The sequence below is a fragment of the Hyposmocoma kahamanoa genome, unplaced genomic scaffold, assembly GCF_003589595.1.
Source record: "Hyposmocoma kahamanoa isolate Upper Pololo Valley unplaced genomic scaffold, ASM358959v1 202, whole genome shotgun sequence".
Classification (NCBI taxonomy): domain Eukaryota; kingdom Metazoa; phylum Arthropoda; class Insecta; order Lepidoptera; family Cosmopterigidae; genus Hyposmocoma; species Hyposmocoma kahamanoa.
The window spans coordinates 12,453,807-12,477,225 of NW_020653726.1; the positions used below are offsets into that span (position 1 = coordinate 12,453,807).

A 23,419-nucleotide genomic window follows, 5' to 3' on the forward strand; every position below is an offset into this window, starting at 1 on the left:
TAATATATATATATCTCTCTAAATATATAATAAAGTAGGAGTAAGTTCAGGCACGTCGACTACTAAGTTGTATTGAACTTGAGATCATCGAAACTTCGCAAATTGTGTTTTCTGTCTCTTTGAGGAAGAACTTTTTAAAGAAGAAGCAAATGCACTGGTCCACTGTGTACGATACTTTTTTTATGTAACCATCAAGTCCTGACGTCCGAACTTTTATAAATAGAAATAAATGAGTGTAAATATAGTATTGTTTAACTGCTAACGGGCATCGGCGACAACTCCATCGTGTCAAATCAATGCACTGTAATATTAAAAACAGTATTTTAAGAAAAGACTGCACCAAGATTTTTTCGGACTTTTTCTAGTTTTCAGGTTAACATAAAAAGACGCACGTAACTTATTTGTATGTACATTAGTACAATAAGCTATTTAATAAAAAGACTAATAAATTAGTTTGGCATTGATAGCAGCTGATAGGATTCTTGTTGTAATGAAATTACAAAATACTTGAGTGGGACTTACAGTGTTTTCGTTTCACACGTAGACTGATGGGTATTTGAAGCATCATCAGAAGCCCTTAGACGTCGGTGTCTTCTTATAGTCAGATAACACTCTAGTGTATTTGTTTTCCTAATCAACAAAAAAACCAACATGAAATAACCATAATTACTCAAGCCGCAAAGTAAGGTACGTGAGATTAAAGTAAAAATGCAAATAAATGCCACAAATAAACTGCAAATAAGTCTGGCTTTGTAATGGAGGGTAAAAATAAAATGAATCATTCTGTGACGTAAAAGATATATTAAGGTCACACTGGCGTGGCTTTACGTACGTACGTACACTTTACGGCGTAAAGTAAGTAAGGTCACAGTTGATTCTAATAAGGAGTGGCAATTCCTCCTCGTGCCTTAATAATGTGGATTGTTTTTAATTATTGATTGGATCTATTTATGCCCAAGCAGCACACCCATATCTAAATATATACTATAGGATATCTAATAGAATTTAATTCGATTGAATATTTTAAGAGTTCAAATTCCCTCAAGACATCTCGAAGAAGGATTCTAGATAATTTGAAGTAAAGGTGGGCACAACTTTATTAGTAGATCACAAGAGTGCTTTGAGAAACTATCTGTAGGTAGTGTTAAGAGTGATTCTTATCTTTTTTCTCAAGTAACCCTTCTAGAATGCTACAAGACCATTTGTAGAATGTAGACAGTTTTTATTTAGTCTTGTAGACAGTTTTTAGATAATTTATAGTCTATGATAGTTTTCTTAGTAATGCTATTTTAAAACCAAAATACTAAAGCGTTACAAACATAAGTTGCAATTCTCTTAATACTAATAGACAGTTTTTATTTAATGTTGTAGTTTTTATTATATATATTTGTTTAGTTTATAGTCTATGATAGTTTTCTTAGTAATGCTATTTTAAAACCAAAATACTAACGCGTTACAAATATAAGACAATTGCGTCTTAATACCAATAGATTTCAAGTTTAATGGCTTACAAAATATAAACTATCAAAATTGCAACATGGCGAAATTAGATATAATATTTCTGACTTTTTCGCGCAATGTTTAATCGATCAGAAAGCGCAAATTGACTTGCGACTTTAAATACATTGTGAAAAGCGATGTAACACCTGCCATAAAAATAATGCGCTCGCTAAATTTTAAATATTTATGTATAAAATATAAACTTAATGAAAATACAGTTATCGATTTTCGGTTTTAAATATTTATAAAAAGCGTAAATATACAAAATAACACAAAACAAACAATTTCCAAGAAGTTCTAGGCTTCTTCGAGCTAATTTCACTTAGATTTACTTTTTAAAAAGAAAAGAAATTTTTCTCGGTTACTTCATAGTCATTCTTTAAAAATAAAAATGGCGATAAGAATTTAAAACTTTTTCACAACACAGTTGGGAGCATTTTGTCTATAGCTTTATCTATAGAAAAACTTTAGAATACGAAAAGATTATTTTTACTTGCTTTAGTGTAATAGATCTTAGAAGAATATTCACTCCTATTACGTTTTTATTTAATAAAACTTTCATTACAAAATTGAGGTTATTTCTTCGCGCCATCCACATTTCACACAATGATTTCATTGTGTTCTATTGATAGACGGCACAATACACATACACAACATTGAAGTACACTAGTTTACGCGCTTATTTCAATTGTTTTTATCATTTCACAACACGGAATTACTTCACAATTTTTATTTATTTGTCAACAAACGAAGCCATGACCGGCTCGCGCGCGAATTACGACTATTGTATCCAGCGTTGCCAATTTGTGGGAAATTGGGGATTTTGACTAGATTGGGAATTTTGTGGGTATTGGCGCTATGTGAGGAAAATGTGGGGATTCTAACTTTTTTTCATTTTGTTTAATCTATCAATTTTAATTTTTATATTTATATATAATTATTATATATGTATTTCTAATAAATAATGAAAACTCGAGATGTGGGGAATTCGTGGGGAATGTGAACTTTGCTCTTCCCAAATTTGGGGATTTTGACCGTGATTTTTGGGGATTTTGAACAATTGGCATTGGCAACGCTGATCGAATGATGTTACTTAATATCCAAGGTTCACCATCTCCACCAGATCTTTTAATATTCTTTATTAATATAAACCCTAATTGTAGTATTTTTTTAAATAAAATCTACTGAAGACGCGCTATAACGTGTTTGTCATAAGTAAAAACACTACGGAATGTCTATAAATTAAATATATTTAGAATAAACTTAAGAACACTAGTTTTTAGAGTATTAATAGACTGTACTATGGATGTGTATGGTACAATTTTACTAAAAATAATGAGTTGTTATACAGATGAACTTAAAATAAGGACTAAAAGAGTAAATCTTAAGAGAGATTGCACTTAATTAAGTTGTTTGGTATTAAGTAGGTTTTAAAATTTTGTCTTGAGTGAAACAAGTCTATACGAACAATTTCTTTTTCCTAAAACCATTTATAGAGAACTATTATCTAAATGTATACCATATTAAGACTGTTTATAGATATAACAGTTTTAAGGCGTACAAAATGTGTTTCTTGGGTGGGACAAACAACCTATAATAACAACCTTACCCCTTCAGTGGCAGCCTCCAGTGGGCGTGGAGACTTTAATAAAATCCAGAAGATTTTTTGACATACACACACACACACACACACATACTCTGACTTCTAAGGTACAAATTTTCTTAGTTTACGAGCCAAGGAATCGTTTAATTGTTATGAAGAACTGTACCTACCGCTATGTACCAATGAATGTTATTTTTCGTGAATATATAGTATATAATTATTATATCATCACCGTTCCTCCTTCGTTCGTCTAGAAAGTCCGGAATACTCCATCCTTATATCTGTGATGTACTTACCACTCATTTGCACGCAGCGCTTTGCTTTCTCCTTCCTAATGAATACAGCAAAAGAATGAAATACTTACACTAAGAGCGTGTGATTTTCCTGAAAAGTACATTTTAGTGATATTCAACTTTAAAGTGAATAGATTTTTTTTCTGTAAGTACCAACGGAAAAACCAAAACTAAACCAAATATAAAACTCTGTCAATGTGACAGGTGAGATACTGTCCTAGCTACTGTTTGTCAAAAAGGCGATAACGGTAGTAAAGCAATTGGAACTTTAAAGTCAATAAATTTAAAAGTAATTTGTATTCGTTAAAAAGTCCTTCATCTACTAAGAATACTAACATCAACGGTAACATTGCCTATATAAAAGGAACCGACAAAGGATTTCCTCTCTTAGCTATAACGGCGCTAAGATAGGTCGGGTTTCGTAAGTCAGCGTGTCTAAATCACGTGAAATCATGCTATATATATATATATATATATATATATATATATATATATGTTTTATCTAGCTATATTATATATTTATTATATTGTTAGTTGGTAAAATGTGCAATGACTAGTTTTTTTTTATGATACCAAGATGGACGGGGCGAACAAGTCTTGCACCTGACGGTAAGCGACACGTCTGTCCATAGCAATTGTAGTTCCGCTCAGTGCTTTAAATCGTAAACATCTGAGGAGCACTGCTACTGCATCCGTCACCTTGAGACATAAGTAGAAAAGTCTCGTGTGTATGTAATTTCACCAGCTCCGTTATCCTTCAAAACCGAAACGCAGTAACCCAGAGCGAATTCTTCCACTACATTATAATCTTTAGTAACGTACACACTCAACATTGCCCCGCACCTACGGAAACCCAGTGTCGCGGGTGTCATGGACACACACTTAAACAACCACAAGTTACACCCAAACTCACGAGAGAAATAAATGTAGGCCATACAAATTTTTCTCCCGGCCCGTGAATCGAGTCTGGGACCTTCGGCCACAGAGCCAGTTTCACTAGGAGCTCTATTGCTACAAAATTTTTATTATCAATGTACTTTGATTGTTATTAACAACAAAAATTTGGAAATTACTAAACATTACTTTAAGAATGTTTGTTCATCACGCTGATTTTATGCCTTCTCGGGCAGGAACATAGTACGTACGTTTGGTTTTAACACGGCAAACTAATTTTATATACAGAGAACGCTTGCCTCTTACGGATATCCTAGATTAAATCCTCACCAGAATGCCTACACCACTGAATTATTTCCGAAGCCACCGTGGTGGATTGTGTAGAATAATACGGTCGCCATCAACTTATTATCACATTATACTACACTTCGTATCACAACTAACAAAATTAGAAGTGATTATCATATTGTCCACCTGCACCAAGGTGACTTACTGTTAGCCATAATTTTAAACGTCTCAATGGAGAAGACCCGTACCTAACGTGGGGCCTCGTAAAAGTTCATAACCATAATAATAGCCATGATATGTATAACCAATATCGTTAAGTAATACTCCATTATTCACTGAATGTGTTACCAAATCATCATCATCATCATAGCCGTCCCCTTTCACTCTTTGCGATCTTGTGCCCAACTCATCCAGTCCAAACCTCTGTGTCGTCGGATGTCGTCCATCCAGCGCTTCGGTGGTCTGCCTGATGTCCGCTCTGGGTCTCCACTCAAGTACTCGCCTTGTCGAGCACCTCTCATCCATTATCGTGCCCCGCCATGACATCTTTAAGTTTGACCCTATTTTAGGTCCAAGCGTTGCTTTTTCAGTCTCCCAGGGTAACTCCGAGCATTGCTCTCTCCGTGCCCCTCTGCGTGACTCAAAACTTCTCGGCGGACTTCTTTGTAAAATGATTTCCGTACCAAAGCCGAGCAAGAGCCTAACATACTGCTCGAAGACTTTAACTTTGAGATCTAGGGGTATTTTACCACGTAGCGTTAGTTGCAGTTAGTAGACACCGACTACAGCCCACGCCTGAGCGATCCACTTCCGCTGTTTACCAAATAAAATACAGTTAACGGAACTAACCTCGAATTAAAGCAATAAACAATTATCAACAGGTCGACGAGAGGCTTACCATCCCGCACGGAACAACAACAGCTCACCGCGCCCATCACGGTATGCAGCTTTCCGTGACCAGCTCATCGCTACATTTCCCCCTGTCATCATTAACGCTCTTCCCGAACCAGACTGTGGATATCACCTGCCTAAGCACTATACCAAGCTATCCCAGCAACGGAGAGGGATTTGCTGATGTACAGAACCATACAATTTCTGGTAAGTACGCTTAGCGACGTCATGTTCTTATTTTTATATTTGAAACTAAATGGCATTGGAATTCTTTGTGCCAACGACAAAGTAAAAGGTTAAGAAACAAACGGGAAAGGAAACAAAAAGGAATGAATACATTAAGTAATACCATAGACTCAAGCGGACAAGAAACAAGACCGAGTAGTCGGGTGGTTGGTACCCATTGGTACAGCAGATTTTTTTTAATATTTTTTTATAAAATCAAGTGACAGGACGAACAAGTCATGTCGCCTGTCCACAACAGTTTCATTGTCACTCAGAGCTTTAAATCGCAAAGATCTGAAGGGTACTGCCGCTGCGCCTGTCACCCTGAGACATAAGTTGACAAGTCCCATCAAATGTCGCAACGAGTACCAACTAGCTATTTTTATACATTAGCAGTATAAAATAAATATGCGTAGAATCTGGTATCGAATTATTTGCAAAGTATTGTCATTTTGATCACAATAAAATATAATTGATAGCAATGTATTTTATTGTGATAAAATTGGCGATACTTAAGGCACAAGCCTTGAATCTGTCTTTGTCCATTGAATATAAATATCCTCTGTTTGTATGTAAAACCACATAAGTGACATTTTCCACAAAAAGCCTTTAATTTATATAGCGATGGTAAGAAAATCACTATCTTTCTGCACGTGAAACTCAATAACAAAAAAACTATATACTTAATAAGAGTTTTATCTGCTAAAAGATGGTGAATTTCTTACCGTCCTCTTTCACTCTTTGCAACTTACAATTATATGGACGTCGGGTCCGCGTTAAAAAGTGTCCGAACTTATAGGGCGTTAAAATCGTATACAGAGCGTCATTCACGCTTTAGTCTTCGTTTGTTCGACTGACAGCGAAGCAAGCAAAATTAGACAGTACTGCGATGGCATTACAATTTAAATTCAACGTTTTAGCTTTTTCATATTCCTTTACATGTCACTACGTTTAAATAGATTGACTTGGGACATTTTTTTCGTGGTTTTTGTATTAGACCCGTCGTCCATTTATTTGTAAGTCAATGCCATTAGTACATAATTTGGAGATTTTTTGTGGAAAATGTCCCACTCACGTTCCATCACGTTATTTATATCAATCTCGCCTGACCTGTATGACACATTGATTTTTAATCCTGACATGCAGGTCGGGAACTTGCCCTCGGTCTTATATTTTACATCTAACTTGTAAAGTGGTAGTAAATTATTTTCTAGGTCGTTCGTTCATAATCGTTTAAAAATTATGAGAATGGTTTTTTAGAATAACTACTATGCATATAAATAACTGATGTAACTAGAAAAGAAATTACTGGGCGATAAAAAGGATTGTACCTATTTATTAAAATAAATAATAACACGGTAAAAGGCACGTACGTTCTGTTCTTTGTTCATCACAATAAAGCATTCATTTTATTTACCATGTGTACATTCTGAAAATTACTTTAATGTTGTATTCGATATACACAGACCGGCACATTTACCGGAACAAAAAATGTGAGATTAAAATAGTAACGTTTATATGTGGGGTCGGGCGCGGCCTGGGGCGCGTGTTCGAGTTCAGTTTATGGGTGCGCTCAAGCTCTTCGATGGCACAGCAGTTAGTACTACGGGCACTTGATGAGGAGTTCGATTCCTGATTTGGGCCAATTTAAGAAACAAACATTAAATTTCTAAGTTGGTTTTTGTCTGAGTATTCTGGGTTATCGTTATTTCGGTGTTCATAATACAGGAAATTCGGCAGTGGTTTGGCATATTTTCCCCCTAAATACTTCTCTTTGGCATAGCTTTCAAGAAAATGGAATCTAATAGAGAGACGGTCGAGATACAACAACGCTATAATAAGTATCTCATTTCAACGACATTGCGAAGTATGCCTTACATTGTTACAATTGTGAGTTCTTATACTCATAATCTATTACGCCTCCGTATATTATCTCCATCGCGATAGCATGTGTACGCTTCGGGCTTCGCCCGCCGCGGACCTCGGCCTCCGGTCTCGGCACTTATCACTTTGTTTTAAAAAATTCTAAATCTAAAAAATATCTTTAATGGCGGCCATATTTGAAAATTGCAAAAATATTTTTTTACTACTAATTTTTATCAAAGATTCTTAAAAATATTTTTGCCAAATTTCAGTCCAAGCATAGCAAGTTTTTTCAACAGCCATTTACATAAATTATTACGGTTATATCGTAAAACGGCGGAAACAAAATTTTCAGTTGAATTAGAAAAAAAAATTATCTACCGCCAAAACAGTTTGTATGGCAGCCATATTGAAAAATGGCCAAAAATAAATTTTGACCTCTAATTATTATTAAACACTCCTAGAGACCCCGACATGTCCATTTTCAATCGAATTAGAGCAAATTTTTATCTGCCGCTAAAAACGTTTGTATGGCAGCCATATTGAAAAAAGGCGAAAAATAAATTTTGACCATAAATTATTATCAAACACCTATAGAGACCCCTACATACCGATTTTCAGTCGAATTATAGCTGATTTTTATAAACTTGTATGGCGGCCATATTGAAAAATAGCGAAAAACTAATGTTAATCACAAATTGTTATCAAGCACTCCTAGAAACCCTAATAAGCCAATTTTCAAAGGTATCTGAGCAAATTTTTTTCTGCCGCCAACGAACGCTTCTATGACGGCGATATTTGAAAATGGCGAAAAACAAATTTTGACTAGAAATCACCATCCGGCTTTTTTTTAAATTATTTCTATAGGCCTCTACATCCCAATTTTCAGCTGGATCGAAGCAAGTTTTTCTTCGGCCGCCATTTTGAATCCGCCATTTTGAATTTTTTAAATCCAAACAGTTGACCAATTTTACCCTCTATGACATTCCTTCGAGCACCTCCTACCTATCTCTAATAGTTTCCGTTATAGAAGACCTTGAAACTTGTATGGCGGCATTCTTGTTTATTTGAATTTCGAACATTTTTTACTTCCGGCGGAAATCGACCAGGATGTACCTCATAAAAGTGCACAAATATCCCCTCCAGATATTACAGATTTTACAGGCCGGTGATCAGTCTTTCATATTTTCCACATTCAGATCTACTCATATTCGATTCTTTGCTTTGGAACCTATCCGCGTACAACGGTATAAATATCTTTTTTCCACCATATCGGGAAGTATGCGTTCTATTTCCATCAGTGAGTAAGAACTTATAGCTTTATACCTATATATATACCTATTATATTATACTATTATATTATACTATATATACCTATATATAATATAATATAATATAATGCTAAAATAACATTTAAAATCGATCCTACACAGCCTTACTCAACCTTTATTGAAAAAAAAAACTAAATTAAACAAAATGCAATTTTTCAGATGTTGTGACAAAACAGAAATACCTGAAAACTTAGCAATTTAATATTGATTAAATCAAACTCTAATAAATAAAAACAACCTATTTCAACTTAAGTTTACGAAATTTACAAGAACACAAAAGCAATCTCCAACCACTCGACAACCTTGTATTAGTAGGAAACTAAAACAAATTAATGAAAAAATTACTGTCAAAAAATGTTTTGTTTTCAAACTTGAATAAGAAGCAAAATAACCGACCACACTTTTTTAAAAACACTGCATTATTTTGAGAGTTTTGTTAGTGTCCCGGTAAATGTGCCAGTATAAATGTGGATTTGCTTTGATGTAGAAGTATAATCATCTAGACATATAATTTACCCCGTAAATGACATTCGTATTGTTCTGTGTATTTCTATTGCGTTTTCTGTCTGGGCTAAAGCTACTCGTTTTTCAAAAAAATGTTTCGTAAAATTTTGGAGTCATTAGTCGTGCCTATAAACACATCTGCGTTTATTAATTATTTCTTGTTAACAAAACTCTGTTTAGGATATTATTTCGATATAAGCAAATCTCAAGTTTATAACACTATCATTAGATTTTACTGCGTGTCCTTCAGTAGTTTAGCAATCGCTATCATATTAAATGCGTATTTCGTCCAACAAGAAAGTTTCAAACCAAATTATTTGGTTTTCACGAGTCAATATGTATTTGGAATTACTGCAAGTCATTTTCACAATCAAAAGTATTTTTTCAAATTTTGCTCCACTTTGAATGCAATTAATACATCTGTGGGCGCGGAAAAATGTATCATGAGTCACGTCACTAAATTCGTAGTATTGTTAATACTTCTTGTATATTCCACTTTGTTCATACTAACAATTATTGGGTTGGGTTTCAACTTGCTGACACTTATCTATTTTCTTTGCATTATATCGTGTTGCTTAGAGTATGCACTAGTCACGTTGATTTTTGATTTGTTACGTCAAAGAAAGTCATTATTATCGAATTATGCAAAAAAACTGGACGATTATGACGTTTGTGATGATGAAAAGTTGAGGATCTTAAAAAAAATATTGTTCAGTCACAAGAACTTGCTGACAAACTTACAACAGAATACAAAGTTTGCAAAACCATTGGTAAGCTTGTGAACCTGTGGGTTACATAAGAGAAATATATTTTATGATGATATAATAAAATTGTTTAATAATAATAAATTCAATTTTAGATACTGTTTCAAGTTATCACCGTGTTAAGCGTAGTCATTCAGGAATTAAGTGGTGAAAAAGATGAATACGTTAGTAAAAGCGTGAGTACTCCAATAAATATGATTCTTATGGTTTTTTGTTGGTGAATCTTGTAACCAAAAATATCACAATCAATATCAGTCAGGTGGGGTAAGAAGAACACCGGAAGAAGAGGGACTTGAGCCTCAAATCATAATCTAAAGAGTTTTAGCACTGTAGTCTCTCAGTCGATAAAACAGACAAAGAATTTAGTTTAAACGATTTTAAAGAGATATCGCTACGATGCTCTAATCCAAAACCCGGAAAAAACAAATTTGACAGTTGAGAAATCTTGAGAACACGAGGTATACATTACCTTTATAAGAAATACAATTACTGTCCCTCTCACCCCATCGTTTGAGGAAGAGAAACGTTAGCATAATTTGCACATTTTGGGCAACACATCTTAAATATTGAATTTAGCGTAATAATTGTTAAAATATGTAAAGCTGAAGACACGTGTACTTCGAAAGTCTTAAAGACTAATCACAAAGATTATCTGTTCTTCCAAGATACTTGACTCAAATTAAAGTATGTTTCTCTTACACCACCTGATTAAATAGAATTTTGGAGGAGACCTTGGAAGTCCTAAGGCCTTAGCGCAGTAAGTTGAATTTTATTATCGCCACTAAAAATTGCAGGTAATTACGCGGATATATACAGATGATATCTTTTTCAGATAAAATACTGTATTATGTATTTGCCTATTGGATTTTAACAGTTGTTATCTTTCTGTCTGAACACTTTCCGAAGCACATGTCAAGACACACTCATGAATGATGATCTACTGTACATGCAGAGTTATTTGTAAAATACTAAGAATCTCGGAGGACTATATCACTAACATCATAAAACAACAACTTTTATTCCATGACTTTTTACAAAACAATAAATTTAATTGTATAAAATTTTGTTGTATTGTGTGACACTTTTTAGATCTGCATTTGAAAGGAAGGTATTAAGTTGAAACGTGCAAGCATCCTCCCCGACGACTCCCGCCCCCGCACCTGCGTTTCGCATCGAACTGGTTAAATACCAGCAAGCACTTTCTTTTGTTACTGCATCGAGTTATCACTACTGATCGAATAATCTTATTTACCTAAACTTGAATATAAATATATTATAAATCAAATTAGTCAATCCTAGGTTCTCGGATTGAGTAATTAATATTATGTATTAACTACTAATTAACTTCTAAACAAAATTTTAGCAATTGTTAACAAGGACTACAGAAAAAAATATTGAGGTTCAATAAAATGGTTTTGTTTTTCAGTGATGTTCGAAATTTGAATGTAATAATAACATCCAATTCGATGTTATTAATAACGCACACACTCAACATTTATTAAGAAGCAATAATAACATTTTCACAGATAAGAAATTTATTCTAACAAAACAGTTTTCCTTTATGCTGGTAGTAACTTGCGGTTTTTGAACACATTATAGAGAGTTTAAGATATGCGTGTAGATAAAAGTTGTTATGGTGTGAGTAATCCAACTAGTGTTAATACTTTAAAAATAACTCTCTATATGGATAAGAAACGCAATCAGGATGTATGGATTAACCTTCGTCGATGAGTACGTCTTGACGCTAATGCGACGAAACGTCAGTGGGGCTAGCACGATAGGGCGCGACTAAACGCGAGAGCGACATAAAGTGCGAGATACTGTTATTTTCGCATAGAGATCTCGCGCTTTATGTCGGTCTTGCGCAAGTCGCGCCTTATCGTGCTAGCCCTGCAATTATAATTCGCTATGAATTTTGTTTTTAGGCGGGAATCATAATTAACCAAACAGTTTTTCTGATCTTGGGTTTTATACCTGCGCTGGTTGCCGAGCTTGTTCTGAAAGAACACGATGCCTTGAAAACGATTTTGACGAACCAGCTGCTGGCTTCTAATGGTAATACTTTATTTCTACATTCAACACTTACACCGGAAGCAAAAGAGTTGTCCACATTAAAATATTGGCGCTGCCACAAAAACCAGTATTTGCAGGGCTGCAAATACTGATTTTTTACTTTTAGACTGATGGCGAAGACGACCTTACGTTATATCTAAGCTATGAAATAATATAAACACATTATAATAGCAAATGGTAATGGACATTTTAATTCACAGATAACTACGAAAACGAACTGCTGGAAACCCTGGAGTATCTAGAATTACATCCTCCCGTTTTCACAGTGTGGCGAATGTTTAAATTTAATATCAATTTCATTATTAGCTTAGTCCACGTCTGCGTTGGTTATATTTTTGCTTTTATACAAATGAGAAACTAAATTATTGCAGAATAATGCAGAAGAAAAAAAAATCGAATTTGGAATTATCTATCAGTCTTCTTTTTTTTCGTATCGATGGCACATATTATAATGCTTGCCATCTTTATGAAAAGATTTGTTAATCAGGGTAAGGTACTCGCCGATTGTTGCCCGGGGTGCACCTGACGTACAGAAAAGGTATGGTGTAACGCAGTGATCATCGCTCTCGAATATAATGTTCTCCCTCCTTTTGAACGACTTACCACCGTACGTGCGCGACGGCCACGTACAGATGTGCGCAGATGATTCACCATAGTCGTGACCGCACCAAACGTAGACCTACTGGAACAGAGGCTGAATGACGTAGCTGGTGACCTAAATCATTCATTCAGAATAAATGGTCTTATTTTGAATATAAATAACACTAATTTTATGCATTTCAATCCGTCAGGTCGTACCTACAGACAAATGAGAGTGAGGGTTGGAGATGCAGAGGTGGCCCAGATGTACAATACAACCTTTCTAGGTTTTCAAGTTGACAGTGGCCTAACCTGGGAAAGTCACATAGATAAACTGTGCGAAAAGGTTGGTCGTGCATGTTTTGCACTAAGGCGTATATCAGCTGTGTTGCACTACGTCATGGTCTGGAACGGCTATTACGCATCTGTGTACTCGCTGCTACGGTATGGCGTTGGTTTCTGGGGACAAGCCGCTGACTCAGAACGTGTGTCACAGAACGCATCAACAATACCTTTTTACCGGACCATGAAAATACTAACGATCCCAGCGATGGTGTGTTTTCAGGCAGCTTTATATGCCAGAGACTACACCAGAGAGTACTCCAGGTTCGGAGATGGATATGCGTGCGCATCGCGACATGAGAGCCGGCTGCGGACTATACCGCGGCGGCTGGCGAAAACATCGAAACTAGTGCATGTGCATGGCACCGGCGGGCGGTCTACAACCGGTTACCGGATAACGTGCGAAGTGCACCAACAAGAAATTCATTCACATTTTTCTTTAAAACGTGGCTTGTTGAGCAATCACTCTACATGTTTGAAAATAGTATTGTGTGATGCTATTAATGCATTGTTAGTAATTTGACATACTTGTAATGTAATTGATAATATTTTTATTTGTATTTTTATTTTTTATTATTGTTTTTGTATAGCTTATTTTTATTACTATTATTATTTAATGAATAATTATTAAAATTTAATTAACGTATTAATTATTTCTTGTACTTAAATCAATTTAATTATTCGTTATTGTAAAAGTTTTGTGATTTGTAACTTTTTTGTTATTGTAGTATAGATAGATGATATTTATAGTCTAACTGCAACATGTGGTGCGTATTGCTTGGTTAGCATTTAACATTTTATTTTATATTGTATTATTTACTTACTTATATTATGGAGACCGAACAATAAACATGTCTCTTTGAATCAATGTATTTCACTCTACCATCCACGTCCATCCTTTTTAATAATATGAGATGGCGACCCATACCAGCGAACTTATCTTTTGTGAAGAACAATAAATTTAAACAACATCATAATGAAGATTGAATATCAAGAAATAAAAACGAAAATCAAATTATAGAAGGTCAAGAAGAAAAACTATAGAAGAAATATGCTTGAAGAAACATTATATAGAAGAGATATTGTAGAAGATAAATTATAGAAGATTAAAATGAAAAAAAAAGGAGACAATTATAGAAGACTGCAAGAAAGAAGAAAGTGGAAGTAGTAGAAGTAAAGTACGGAGTCCAGGGTATATCCCATCAGTGATGCGGTATGCAGCACTACTACGAAGTGCATCGTGTCATCTACCACGGAGTCGGCGAGGACCACGACGAACGTCCTCATGAGTCATCGTGTCCTAATTTCGTGCGGTAGAACATCCGTCCGAAGTGAACTATGTTATAATGTAAGTTAGACTATTCTTTTATTATTTTGTGGGTATGTAGTAGGTATATATACAAAGTCGAGTTTAATTTTAAGTATGTCTGAGCAATTAAAGGAGATTCATACTAAGTTGGATTATTTAAGAGAATATTTGTGTAAAATTGGTCTAGAGAGACGTAAAGAGATATTGCTTATAAGAAATCAGAAGAAGCTACTAGCTATTATAGACGTTTGGAAGATATTGTGTCTCAGTTAAATTATTATTATTATCTCACGTAGATTCAGGGACTAAAATAACAATGGCGAATCCGTTTGATATAAAAACCGCCATTTCCCTGTTACCAGTGATGAACTGTCAGGAGCTCGTTACTAAACAATTAATTGATAGCATTTTGTTATACGGTTCTTTAATAACTGACAGTACACAGATTCAATTGATCGAATTTGTATTGAAAACTCAACTGTCACTTAGTGCAAAGTTAAGATTAAAAAGCACGTATTTCTACAGTGACAGATTTAGTGCAGGATATTAGAAAGTTTTTGTTGCCTAAAAAACAACAGAAGCTTTACAAACACAGCTTTTCAGAGCAAAACAGGGACGTAGATCGATAGAGACATTTGAGATGGAGCTTGAGGAGTTGTTTGCAAATTTGACATTAGCTCAGTCCGATGAGAATAGCGCTAAATTTGACATATTGCGTCCTCTTAACGAGAAAACTGCGATCAAACGATTCACAGATGGGCTCTCAAACCCAAGGTTGAGCACCATTGTAGTTTCACGGCAGCTCACATCACTTCCCGAAGCTATTAGGGTAGCTGTTGATGAAAGTATAATGTCGTCACAGCAGTCAGAGCAGGTTATGCAGTTTAGGCTGATCGCCTATAATCGCGGATTTTCACATGGTTTTTACAAACGCAGTTCTTTTGACCGAACAAATAGTTCCAGTTACTATAACGATCATAAGAATTCACGATATAAAAATAATGCAAATAATTACAATGGAAATCACGGTAACAAAGGTCAAAGAACTACCTTTGTAAATTCCGGTCATAGAAATAAAGACACACGTGACTTGCGTCAGCAGTCACGCGGTGGCCGCGCTCACTTTTCACGAGTTCAACATAATGTGAATGAGGTAGTGACCCAGGAATAGCAAATTTTGTCGTTCCCAAACAGTGCACTCATAATATTTTTAGTTATAATAATTTCTTTACAGTAATGTCATATTTAGGAAATAATGAGAAATTTAACTTGTTAATTGATAGTTGAGCCAGCTTTATGCGTAGTAAAATATGAACGACGAGCACATAATATTGAGTTACTTAAGTTGATTAGGAAAGATAGTATTTTAATTAAAGGGAGAAGTGGTAATTTAATCAGATTTTCTTAGATATAAAACTTGAAGGGGTGATTTTTATACAAAAGTTCTATGTTTTCAAGATGGAATTCAAGTTCAGATTGAATCTTTCCCGACCCATCGAAAATAGATGTTTTACAGAAATATCTTGTTCCAACATGTGTAAATGATCTTACACGGTTTGTAGCGTTTGCTCAATATTACAGGAGATTTATACTTAATTTCGCAGAAATAGCACATCCAGTTAATGCATTATGTAAGAAAAATGTCTCTTTTAACTGGTCAAGTGAATGTAAAAAGGCTTTCCAAAAACTGAAAGAAGTCCTACTTAGTCCTACCATCTTAGATTATCCAGACTTCTCAGAAGGTTTACGTTTGTTTTACAAACAGACGCATCAAAGTTAGGTTTAGGCGCCGTTTTATCTAATAGTAATGGCAAGGTAATCGGGTACGCAAGCCGTAACCTAAGACCAGCTGAAACACGATACCCAGTCATCGAACTCGAACTACTGGCTATTGTGTGGGCTGTGCGTCATTTTAGACCCTATTTGTATGGCAAAAAGTTTCAAATAAAAACAGACCACAGGCCTTTGATTTATTTATGTAATATGACCGATCCATCGTGCCGTTTAAGTTTAGACTCTATTTGGAAGAGTATGATTTCGAAATCAGTTATGTTCCGGGACGACACAATGCAGCTGCAGATGCATTGAGCCGTATATCGATGAATTCTAAGGAATTGAAAGATATGCATGAGCATGTTGTATCGGCCATGACAAGAGCACAAGCTCGAAAACTTAATAATTACAATATTATTGATTCGACACGTGAGAATCACACCGCTTTTAGACCTGATTAACCTAAAGTAGTGGAAATTCTCAAACGACCGATTGACAGCGTAGAACTAATATTAAGAGCAAATAAGGAAATAAGGCAGCAATGAAGCAGATAGTGGATTTACAGAACTTGTATAGGAAAAATGGTTCTATTGTTTTTGTGCCCGATAAATCGGCTATTTATATAAGTCTCGATCGTTATCTACCGTAAGTGTGTTAGCGAGAGAATTACAAGATTTTTGTAAAGAAATAAAATTAAACGAGCTCGTAATTATAAAAGCGTGATAAAAATCTTATAAATATATTATTGAAGGAAATTAATTAGCTAAGTGATTTTGCTAAGGTAGGTAATTGGGTTTTGATAAGATAGGTAAAAGGTATTGAATAACGTACTAACAGTAACTGAAAAAAATACTAAAATTGTAATATTGAATGACTTTCATCTATTACCCACCAGTGGCCACGCGGGGGTAAATAGGATGCTGAATAATATTAAGAAATTTTACTACTGGCCAGGAATTGCTAATGACGTCACAGAATTCGTAAGAAAGTGTAAGAGGTGTCAAATTCAGAAACACTCGAACATACATACTAGGGAACCGATGGTCGTTACAACCACTCCTAGTACAGCATTTGAAAGGGTTAGTTTAGATTTAATGGGACCCTTATATATTGATAATTATAATAGTAAATATATTTTAACTTTGCAATGTAACTTTAATAAACATGTAAAAGCATATCCGCTAGAAAAAAAGGATAGAGTGTCGGTTGCTAGTTTATTTGTAAATAATTTTATATTGAGATATGGTATCCCAAAAGAGATAATTACATGTCGTCAGTTATGGCTGAAGTATGTGAATTGTAAAAAATTAACAATCTTCACTCGACCGCGTATCACCACGAAACTATAGGTTCCTTAAAGAATACACATAAAAGTTTAAGAGCTTTTCTCAGAATACAGTTTAGTAATAATTCGACTGATTGGACTACTTGGCCACCATTTTGGTGTTTTTCGTACAATACGACCGTACATACCGGGACACAATACAGTCCATACGAACTAGTGTTTGGAAAACTTTGTAATCTGCCAAAATAATTTGTTGTATTCTGATGTAGAACCTTTATATAATCCTGATGCTTATCCTTTACAATTAAGATACAGGTTACAACGAGCACAGGCGGACGCTAGAAATAATTTAATAAAAGAGAAAAGTTTAAGAAAGATAAATTACGATAAACATATAAATACTGTAAAATATAAGAAAGATGATTTAATTTTGTTGAAAACCCAAGTAGGAAGTAAATTAGACAACATTTATTTAGGACCACATATTGTTACTAAAGATTTGTCACCAAATGTAAAAATTTTGAAAGATGGCAAAGAATATACATATAACGCATAAGAATAATACTAAATTGTTTGTAAATTAATAAGTAAAATTTTATAGAATTGTTAAATAATTATTAAGATTTTCTTGTAATTAAGTTAAAAAATATGTGTTTTAACAAGTAACACGTAACACATTTTTTTTCTTTGGAACCCCTATAATGTAGTATAGATAGACGATATTTATAGTATACTGCAACATGTGGTGCGTATTGCTTGGTTGGCATTTAAGTTTACATTTTATTTTATATTGTATTATTGACTTACTTATATTCTGGAGACCGAACAATAAACATGTCTCTTTAAATCAACGTATTTCACTATACCATCAACGTCCATACTTTTTAATAATATGAGATTATCAATAAATGTCTATGACTATGAAGTGGTTTCTGTCTTGCATGCCTATATCGGTACTTCCTGCGTAAAGAATCGTAAGCCCGAATTTACAACATAGGGGGGATTTTAATGTCTAGAAAGGACTCCAATGAGCCTAGAGTGGTTACACACGGCGACGTTTACAACGTGATTTGTAGGCGATTGCATCGATGCAAATAAATCCCAAGGGCAGCGATGCAATCGCGCGTTTGTATCGTTACTGGAGATGCGCCGAGTACTCGTTTGCTACTCGGTACTCGGTGTACTCGGCCACACAGCCACGGAGTTCTATTACTCGTACTTGGCCGAATAAGTCGGTTCATGAGAAGAGTTACTCGGTAAAAATAAAGCATTACAGCTATAGACATAATAAAGTGAAACCAACAATATATTTAAAATAATCAAAAGAGATTTATTACTACAAATTCTAGACAATTGCAACAATAAGTTTTAATTTAAAAAGAAAGTTTACATTATTAATATTTAAAATTTAACAAAGGCAAGTTATAATGTAGGAATACAAGGCTTTTTGCGCGTTCAGGTAATAGTGTGTTCCTTTTTCTTCATACACATTACCCGCTTCCGGAAATAACCGCTCGCTATACACAGTGCTTGCAGGTGCACATAAACACACTCGTGCTAACTGTGCCAGTTTTGGATACCTTGTTTTATGCCCTGCCCACCATAGGAAAGGCCTTTGCTCTCGCGACAATAAAGTTTCATTGACATATTGGTATAAATCCAGAGCAATGGGACTTTTAGGATCATCGCGTTCCGGTTGTAATGAACCGAGTAACTCGGTCGAATACTCGGCTCGGCAAATGTTAAACCGAGTAATACTCGGTACTCGGTTACTCAGTAAAACTTGTACTCGGCGCATCTCTAATCGTTACAGTCGCGCACTTGCATCGGGTTTGCATCGCTGCTTACAATCACGCGCGTGTGTAAGGGTAGACGATTAGCGGCTGCATCGTTACTGCATCGCGTTTGCATCGCTGTGTGTAACCGCTCTAATAGCTGAAGTTGTCAAGGTATTGGAATAAAATTTGATACAAACAATATTTTCATTCTTTACAATTTTACTGTTGAGTATTAAAGACCTACACAAAAATAAAGTAATTTATGAGATAAACGCATCTATTTATAAAAATATAAAGCATAAGATAGATTACACAGGAATAGTCGATATATCTGTCAGTAATAAATGAGAACTACCACTCACCATTAAAGGAGCTTGACTTATAAAAAAAAATCTGTGGTAAGTATTTTTTTTTACTCACATCATTGGAATAGACTGGTAGTCCAACGCGGTAGTTTTTTACGAAATTATTTTCAAATCAAAAATGTTTTTTTCTGCTCGTTATACATTTCACGTTAATTTATTTTTAACTAAGAAAAGGAATGAATATATTATTGTGTGCTATGTATTATTGTGCACTTTTCATAAGGGGCACCAATGTGAAAAGGCTGGCCAAAAGGCCCTGCGGTTTTTTCCATTGACTAAGTTTAAACAAAAAAGAACTAAAATAGTATATTGTCTATGGTAGTATTAAAAATAATATTTTAGCGAGTATTTTAAGAATAGGCGGGAAAGTTCATAATTCTTGAAAACGTCCAGAACTGGTGAATGGTATAGGTATCGTATTATTTTTATCATAATTATGGCAAACCGCACAGACAAAGCCGTAGAGATCTACTGCAGTTGGGTGAACTATTGTTGTAAACTATTAAAGTTGGGGTGGCTAACCTAAACACCGTATTCGTCCGACATAGCTCCTTTACTCATTTTTTTTAATAAACACGATTTTGACAACGAAAAATCCGTCAAACAACATTTAAAGCAGTATTGTACAAGTAAAGACTGGAATTATTACGAAAGGGAAATTTTAAAGTTACCCTAGACAAAAGACAACGTGGCCTACCTAAAACGTAAAAACCTAAGAACTCGATTTGACTGTGTAGGTCATAATTTCGTAAATATTTTTTTATTTACTTTATAGCAGTTTAGGGTAATTTTCAGGTTAGTTTTACCTAATTCCGGTGGCAATTGTTATTATATAAATATTCTAGAATATTATCATAAAATATTACTTAATATACGGGTGTAGTGTGCTGAAATATTATTGAATATTTCACGGTAATATATTTGAATACTTAATAAAAATTGCCACCGAAATTAGGTACAGAAAACTAACCTGAAAATTACCCTTTAAAATCTTCTTTATAAAAAAAAACTGTACGGTACGTGTGTAATTATTATATATTTGATCTCTGAGTATATATAAGAATGATAACAGGTATTTGTACTTGTAAAGGCATTTAATTATGGAAATAACGTACTAAATATGCTTAACATAGAATATAGATTGATAAAATATTTAGAGGTAGAAAATATTATCGAAGGCCGCTCCCTGAGGCAACGTGCCCAGGAGACTAGCAATATTTCCCCTTTGGATCGCTGAACTTATTAGCGGAAGTAGCTACCAGCCTTCGGGTCACCGAAGGCTTAAACGAGGCGAACTAAAGCTCATTAGCGAGGAGTTTCGGTTATAGCCCCCAGAGATCCAGGGCTTTCACCGCAAAGCTGTAGCATTGGCTAAGGTTGGCGAATTTGGCTTTTTGCGGTTCTTGATCGCTCTAGCGGCAGCGCCACAGTTCTACTAAATTACATTTATAACGTAATTGTACTGTCAACGGATAGATTATTTTAAATTACAAAAATTGTGTTTGAAATGGACTTTTAAGACATGGAAAAACAAACTAATTACCATAGCGAACAATCGATTCAAGTATTTTTTTAATAATCAATACAAACACACAGAGATTTGCACATAAAAGCACTTCTCAACCACTTGATGTATCGATCGTCCAGGGCAGGAAGAATTGCAACTACGAGTAAATGATCAGTGTCAACTGTATACTTTCGATTGCTTTATAACTACAAACTGTAATGTCAAATGAAATGAATACGGGTAGTAGAGGACAACTACGATAAAATCAAAATTGGTTTTTGTGACACTGCACAATTATACAAATGTAAACTCTGTTATGGTGATAAATCTGTCAAAGATTGCTCATAGATGGCGCTACGACTAAAAAGTCGTTGAAAGACCAAGTACAAAGACACGACGCAAGCACATAGAAAAATTCGTGAGGTCCGTTGGTTCGTTCCGTGGCTTAGTTGGTATAGCGTCTGGCACGGTATGCAAGAAGACGTCGGTTCGAATCCGACCGGATCGAAGGAATTTTTTCTAGAAGGAGTGTTTTTTCTGAGTGTTTGATCTTTGTATTAATAATTATAACAAACTAGTGGAGTAATTTCACAAAAAATAATTGAATATCAATTCAATAAAAAATTAATTAAGTAAACTCTGTTATGTTTACAAAAATATAATAAAAAGTAAATTGGAATGTTCGTTGGGTTTTGCTTTTTAAAATATGATATTTAATTAATTTATAACTTTCGAACTATACTGATAAATAGGGTGGTTTGCATTAATATTAGACATAACTGTTTTAGTAGATCTCCTTGTGAAAGAGTTCGTCCAGGGTAGTAATGCCACCTTACCTATTTCTGCCGCCAAGCAGTAATGTCAGCGTAAGTGTGTTACGGTTTTGAAGGGTTAGGGCGCATTTATTCGAGACGAATTTCACCGCGCTCGCCCTTTTCGCCCTGCGCGGTCGCCGCGCGGTCGAAGAGCGGAATCCGCGTTGCCGCCGTGCAGCGACCGCGTGCGTCTAACTGTCATGGCAAAATACGCTCTATTTGTTTAGATTTTCTGTTTTAATTTAAATGAGCGTTCCGGACACGCGGGCTAGCCTGGCTTGAATTTGGTCTACGCGGCGGCCCGCGCCGTAATTTTATTGAGAGGAATTTAAATGTTGTTGCATAATAAATAGAATTCAGATTATTATATCGCCATTAATGTACATGAAGGCGTAGTTACTGGGCGGTAGCCGCGCGACGGCCGCGCGAAAACTTTCTTCTCGTGTAACTGGGCGCTACGGGTGCTGGTGAAATTACAGGCACATGGGACTTGTCAACTTATGTCTCAGGGTGACGGGCACAATGGCAGTGCCCCTGAGATCTTTGCGATTTGAAGCTCTGAATGGTACTGCAACTACAACTACAAATTTATCATCAGGAGCACGACTTGTTGGTCCCGTCACGTGAAACTATAAAAAAACTGGTTGATGACTTTACCATCTCAGTCAGCCATGATCATGAGACCTGCAAACGGCCGGTTGTTTGTTTGCATAAACAAAATATATGCGATTTATACCCGAAAAAAATTTAAGTAGTTTCATGCCCAATAAAAAGTAGATTATAGTTGGACTAAAGATACAAAGAATTGTCTAAACTACACAATCTCACATGTTTGGTGAAAGAATTGAAAACATTTATCCATCCCTTAAACTGGTGAAAATTTTTAATTCGAGATAGATTGGAGGAGATTAATTAAAACGACTACAAATCACATTTTCTATTTCAGTGAACGTGGTCCGCATCGAGCCCGCACCTACCCAGCTGCCTGTCAAAATCATTAGCTCGGACCCCAATTTATCGGCTCAACGCAAAATAGACCGTATGCTAATCGCTCTGTTGTTGTTTGCATGTCATTTTATTTCTGAAAGTATTAATTCCGTTTAAAGATAGATAAAAATCACACTCTGCAAATGTAAGGTGCATTATTTACCAAGTCTACGCAGCTCTTCTCCTGTAAACAACTTTTAACCTCTTAATACCCAATTAACTACAATGGAAAAGCGCTAAGCGCCCAAAGTACGTTAAAATGTACTAATACAAAGAAATAAATGTACAAAGTGCATTAAAATCAATATGTATTATAATTACATGCTTCTTTGGCCCAAGCAAGGAGGTATGAAAAACTCAATACATATAGATATACATAACATAGATACCCTATGGTCGTATAGAATATTATAAAGTTAAATTCAAATGCAATATTTTCATTATGACGTA

At 35.0% G+C, this 23,419-nt stretch overlaps 1 protein-coding gene across 1 annotated transcript in view; it reads left to right on the plus strand.

Annotated features, from left to right (window-relative positions):
* LOC113227197 overlaps window positions 1–23,179 on the plus strand; it is a 138,665-nt gene extending 115,486 nt beyond the window's left edge. The window contains exons 6-7 of the mRNA XM_026460082.1: window positions 5,460–5,676; window positions 22,929–23,179. Of these exons, the coding sequence (XP_026315867.1) occupies window positions 5,460–5,676; window positions 22,929–23,086 (375 nt within the window). The 3' untranslated portion in view covers window positions 23,087–23,179. The remainder of the gene's footprint in view (window positions 1–5,459; window positions 5,677–22,928) is intronic.
* Window positions 23,180–23,419: the final 240 nt, after the last annotated feature.